A 6,736-nucleotide genomic window follows, 5' to 3' on the forward strand; every position below is an offset into this window, starting at 1 on the left:
TCCTTATATTTACATTGGTTTATCTTTTGTGATAAAATACGCTAAAATGTTCTATTTTTTTAATTGTTAAATACCCGAAACCGTTGTTGCTTAATTCATAGATATCTGTCAATCAAGTTCACCGACCCGCCCCTAACAATATAGTTCTATAAATAGACAGTCTTATTTGGATGATAGAATTATCAAATATTTAATATTCCATTGAAATATTAACAACAACTGTAAATTTAAATAAATTGTAAAATTAGATTAGACTCTAGGTAAAAAACTTGGGTCAATCCTTGTTTTCGTTTTCGATGTATTAATACGCCTTATTGTCACGTGACAAACTACAGTTATTGGAAAATAAACGCAGGTTTGGCTAACTTGTTTATTGAAGGGAGTGATAGTAGAAATGTAAATATTAACTCATATATCAGACGGTAACTTTCTAAGATCATGGATTGTTTCCTTTCAATTAACCAATGAATGTTTATTAGACAACCATGTGACAACCAGGACCATGCACACACAGTTAACATTGACCCAATTAGCAAAAGAAGCACGTGCAAATATTTCTTGCATAGATAGAGAGAATGTTATCTATGTTACTTTAACCGATGAAATTTTTAATTTTGGATAGAATAAATAGAAATTAAAAACACACAGATTCTGTCCATTATAACTTATAGTACATTTAAGTGGATTGTTTAAAATCGTAACTAGCAAATCTATCTTTGCGCGACTATAAAGAAAAACCAATGCACCAAACTTACATATTCGTGATACAGAAGCATGAAGCGTGAAAATATATCAGCACGCAATAAAATGCAATAATTTTACTTCAAGATATAAAATTTAACAGAACAAAACCGTGAACAGAACAATATTAAAATTTATCAAAAGAGCTGAATCGATCAATTAATTATAGACTAAGGATTAGGATCAATTCGTCGGAGGGAAATAGAAATAAAGTTAATTCTGGTTAAATGCGGAAGGAAATATTAGAAGAAAAGTTGAAATAAAGATTAATTTCTTTTATACGATTTTCTATTAGATTGATTAAGACTTGATGATATAGACTATAAAGTTGGAGTTAATTCCCTTGTCGTGTATGATCAATGATCAGAACAATACAAATATTACTGTTTATTATCATATAGCATTAACGGAAACTAACTAGATCCTCCGGGGAATCAAAACCCTAAAACAAAGGGCATAGAAAACGGCAGATAAAGTAGACTTGATTAATCAGCCTAATTTATTCCTAAGTTAGTTGTGTGACAATCGAGACTAGCAATAAATTCATGCAATATTTATCGAGTTGATTTAGCAGTAAATGTCGCGAGATTTTATTCTAAATGTCAAAACAATAGAATAGATCCTTTTAATTAACTGCTAACTACAAACATTAGTCCGATTACCTGGACCTAAACTGTTGTTATCAGAGAGTGAGTGAGTCATTTTAGGTTTCCAGTGTCTTCATATCGCGGTGGGGTGAGGCTATGATAATCTATTAAGATGGTCTTGAGCTGTTTTTGCATAGACGGTAAGAGGATGGTTGAACTTGTTATGATAGTCCTATAAACCGATCTAAACCTATCTTCTAGAGAATGAGAGCGGTTTTTCCAAATTCAGTTCTAGTAAGGGAAGAAGGTTGGAATATAAATACCACATGATTATGAGATAGATATTCGGACTACCTGATCAATATTGTTATGGTCTGCGTTGACTATAACGGCGAATACAGATCCGAGATTCGGACTATATGATTAATTTTGTTATGGTTTGCGTTGACTATAACGGCGAATACAGATCCGAGATTCGGACTATATGATCAATTTTGTTATGGTCTACGTTGACGATAACGGTGAATACAGTACAGAGATTCGGACTATAAGATTAATATTTCAAACAATTATGATGATCAGACAATACATTTCCTTTTAATTCAAGTTAACAGTTCCCTGGATAATTCACGACAAACTTTCAAACGATCCATACCCTTTCTATTAACTTATATCTCCGGATATTACACTTCTTTTAACTTTACACAATATTAAACATTGACAATTTCAAATTTCAAAATGGCGTCAAAATTAAAGTCAAGAAGGACATGCTCACTTTTTAAGAAAAGAAAACCGGTACAAAATATTAAACATTTATATTTCAAAATGGCGTCAATTGGTTGTCAATTGGTTGTCAGGGAGGGCATTTCTAAATAAAATCTAGTGTCTAATATCAAGTATTGGCCTTAATGGCGTTTGAATGCTAGCAAAGAAGATCAAGCTTATTCTTTTCTTTATCTTTACACATCGATAATTTCATATTTCAAAATGGCGTTTGAAAGGTAGTTGAAAATCACCACTGTATTATATATTTACTGAATCATTCTCTCTTGTATAAAAAAGCTATCTACATGGTCAAAGGATATATAATTGCAATTAAGTTAATCAATTTTTTTCAAATAATTTCAGCAAACTGAAGAGCAGTTGATCGAAGAAGAAACTAAAATTTCAGGTAATTATTACTTTACATTTAAACATCAGCAAGCACCTTGCTGCTTTGTCAGTTTAAAAGCATTATAGCTATACCCAACCCCATGATTATAATTTCATGATTACAAAACACTAAAATGTCTCTTTTCATAGTAAATATTCGCTTTAGGACAGATTAACGTATCTCCTCGACTGTAAAATACTTTTTCGACAAAAAAACAAAATTACAATGAAAGCTTATTATTATTAATTGTTGTTGTATGTATTGGAATCTATCTTTTTTTATGAAATTCACAAATTTGACTTAGCATTCTGAGAAATATGTAGTTCTTCCTAATTCAAAGTGCATTGTGTACAACAGAATTATCATCATACGTGCTTTTTAAAATTTAATCTTTATCATTTCACCAATGATTTATCTCAAAGGGGAAGTTAGTATTGTCAATGTCTTTGCAATTACTTTTGATGTTTTATTTATACTGCTCATCTGGGGCGGAATTATCTTATTTACAATCTTCAAATTTTCACATCTGATAAACTATTGGAATATTGACTGATCAGGGCAGCTGAAACAAGTAGACCGTATACTCTTACATAGTCCACTATATCATGTGTATAGCGATATGCTATTAAACTTCTTTTAACACTTCCATTAACCATTCAGGTATATACTGTTCATATTAAATTAAAATAAGTTTCAATATCTCTTTGATGTCCTGTATTCCACAGGGAACTGAGAATGGTCAACAGTTGATTGGACTCTTTAATTAATGAAGTACTTAGGTTAATTGTTCCGAAAAAGGATTCAGTTGGTGTGACATCATGCTGTAACTTCCGGTTTTATTTTCAATGAACTTTATGCCTATCAAATGTAAAAGATTGGAGTAAAAATATAGAAAGCACCTAGACCTATGGGGTTTTTATCGAAAATTTGAATCCTACCCATGGGTAGAACACTGAATTTCCTACAAATGTTATGACAAGGGATTGAACGAGTGAACAACTGGTGCCAATAATTATGCTACAGACCATGGTCTATAAAAGATTGAACCAGTCAAACTCAGTAGGATCCATGCTTACTCTTTTCGCAAACACTTAATGGTATTTCTCGTTTGAGGAGTCCACTGCATCATAATAATTGCATTCGATTTTGTCATGCTTTGGATGTTATTTGTGGTTCCTGGAATTCTATTGCTTGTACGGATTTTTAGTCTTATTTGTTAACGATACAGAATCTTTAAGGAGTTCTCCTAAATAAAAAAAAAACCTGTGTTCTAGAAGAATAAGCAATCAGTTCGTTTAATTATTCAACACGTTCTAAAAGGCTGAAGATGTAAATACATTTACTTAAAAAGAAATATAATATTCTTTTGTTTCTTTTTCTTTTGCTTCTTAATCTAAAAAGCCCGGAATTAATAATTCAAACGGTATACTCAATACAACCACTTAACAAATTTTCTAAAACAAAGGGAAGGAACCCAGAAAGCTTACTTATTGTTTATAAGATTTCCTTTACAGAAAACAAATTCAAAAGAAAACGAAAAAAAAGGAACAATTAATATTTTTATTGCAAGATTTTTTTCTTCTTCAATTAAGATTTGCTTTGATAAAATCTCGAATGTTCATTTTCTATAAAGTTTTTTTTTCTTCGTTTTTTTCTTTAAAGTAACAAATTTACGAGATGTATTTAAAAAGTTTATCATTATTCAATTAGTGAAAAATTTATTATTGTGATGTGCAATTTTAGAGACATTTTCAGAAAATTTAGAGAAAAATGATTTATTGGTTTTATCTAATTTCGCAATAACAATTGCTTTTTGTGAAAGTTATCAACATATTGCAAGAATTGTTCTCGACAAATCAAGTGAAATAAGTTCTCTATGAAACACCCAAATCAGCAATCATCGGCAGTTTCAGTAAAGCCGAATCTGAATTCTTAGGCGAGACTCTTTACTTCGAGCATCTAGATTTGTCTAGTGAAACTTTCAAGGTAGACCGTTTGGCACGATTCAATAAAAATCCATACAAGCAAGACAACTTTGGTAATCAAAATGCATGGCAAAGTAGCATAGTAGTGGTTCTCCAAAGAGAAGTACGATCAGGTACTAATCGAGTAAAATCAATATTAAATGATATGTTATTCAACTATATATATATATCATTTCAGTTGATCAGGAGAAGAAATGTGATGATATACAAGATGAAAATAAACCAGAACAAAACTTAACAGATTCAGGATTTTCAGGTAAATATATAATAGGACACGACGATAGGGCACTTAGATTCGATTTTCCGTTCAATTTGTTTTTCAACGATCTCTTTGAGGGTACAAAACGCAAATATACGGTATCCTTCACCTCAGGGTTCTATTTATGAACATTTATCTCGTTAAATCTTAGATTAACACTGCATCAAATCGTCACATATTTCTAAATTCTTGAATATCTATAATTAATCATGTCTGCAATAAATCAAAATTCAAATTCTAACCCTTCGCGCAAAACTCCATTTTATATAATTTGAAAATTCCAACAATTAATTATTCCAGACCAATCTGATAGAGAGTGTGACAGTAAACAGCAGATAGCTTTATCAAAAGGTAAGTTATATTTTCATATTTATAAATTTTGTTCCATAATAAGATTAAAATGATCACATTAAATATAAAAACATGTACAAGCAGAACGATTCCGTTAATCAAATCTCGTCCAAAGAATGGCAATATCGAGAGTAAAAATAGTATAGTAGTGGATTCCTCTAAAGTGAAGTACCATCAGGTGTTTCGAAAAGAGTAAGCGCGACACCCTCCACTACTATACTATACTATCGTATCCTCTCGTACAAATGTATGATTGTGTAATCTTTTTACATTAAAAGATATTCATACATATATATTTCCTCAATTTTCAGAAGAACTGTATAACGAGCTTCAGAGAGAAATTGACAGAAAAACCAGAATAGAACGTGAAATTATGATCATGAAAGGTAAGTTTTACTTCTCTAACCTTTATCTCCACACTACACAAATGTTCCTTCCTACTGACGAATTTTTACACAGTGCTGTCTTTTCCAAAGATGTCTATGATGAATTTTGTCACAGAAATGTCTTTTCTAAGGACATCTGTGGCTTATTTTGACCCTTGCCTAGATATCAGTGAGTTTTGACAAGGATTTGTCCTCCCAAAGGCACACTAAAGGCTTGTATGATAATATTAAACTTATAAATGTATACATTGTTTCAGATACATATCTAGAACAGGTGAAACGAGAAAAATCCTACCGAGACGAGATGGCCCAACAGTTACAGTTAGTCCGAGAAACTCTGTCTAATGAACTCGATCAGGAGAGAAAAGTTCGATTCACTTTACAACAGAAACTAAAAGGTAGGAGAATTACTATATAAGGCAGAACCCCTTGTCAACTGTGATACTCGATGGTGGTATGACAACATCTGGCTTACTCTAAATATGATTGTCGAATAACACTCGTCTGTCCATGGGTTTTCAATATTGCACAGGGTGCTTGGCATATTCCACTCGATGGCGATCAACCAGATTGAATAGAGAGATCGTTGTTGTGAGATCTTGTCTACCTGATTCAGATATGTGACAATTAAGGTGATGCTCTTTGTGGTTCCATTTGCATATCTCAGACTTCTCTTGTACATTTTGTTCTTCAATTGACAATAAGGTTATGGCGAGATGATCAACCGCCCGTTTTCCCAACTAATAATTCACTTTGTTATTGCTGTCTATTACAGAAGCCCATGATGCGTTACATAACTTCTCGTGTAAGATGTTGGCTGCTAGACATTGCGAGGACTGTCCCTGCCAGGAACCAGGTCTGGGGAATTAGGGGCTGATTGCAGGAATACAAGTGACACGTGTGTTGGGAGCACGACGTATGCTGAACTATTTCAGTTGCTTCAGAATTGGAATAAGATTTTGTAGGACAATTCGGTTTGGTTGAATAGAAATAAAAGTGTATAGTGCTGTGATTTGAATAAACTAAATTCAAATATATTACTTAAAAGAATCGTTTGGAAGAAGACAGAAGGAGACGTCTATAAACGTCTTATTTTAAAAATAATTTTTTATAAAAACTCTTTAAAATTTTATTATTTGTATGAGGAAGAGTGAACTTTATTGACTGTTTAATGAGGTTGCGTAAGGACGAAAGCTGTAGAGATTCTTAGAGTTTAGATGACCCCAACCGTAATGGACACAAAGTTCCACTAATATGGTTTTGTAACCTAGCAA

General features: G+C 32.1%; 1 protein-coding gene across 1 annotated transcript; it reads left to right on the forward strand.

The window, feature by feature from the left end:
- Positions 1-5,386: 5,386 nt before the first annotated feature.
- Positions 5,387-6,332, forward strand: LOTGIDRAFT_112154 (hypothetical protein; the record flags this gene model as incomplete). The annotated part of the gene is made up of 4 exons (XM_009050489.1): positions 5,387-5,462; positions 5,720-5,801; positions 6,059-6,063; positions 6,241-6,332. Coding segments are annotated over 4 exons (255 nt in total), but the record flags the coding sequence as incomplete, so codon positions are not given.
- Positions 6,333-6,736: the final 404 nt, after the last annotated feature.

Source organism: Lottia gigantea (genome assembly GCF_000327385.1).
Source record: "Lottia gigantea unplaced genomic scaffold LOTGIsca_15, whole genome shotgun sequence".
Taxonomy (NCBI): Eukaryota; Metazoa; Mollusca; class Gastropoda; family Lottiidae; genus Lottia; species Lottia gigantea.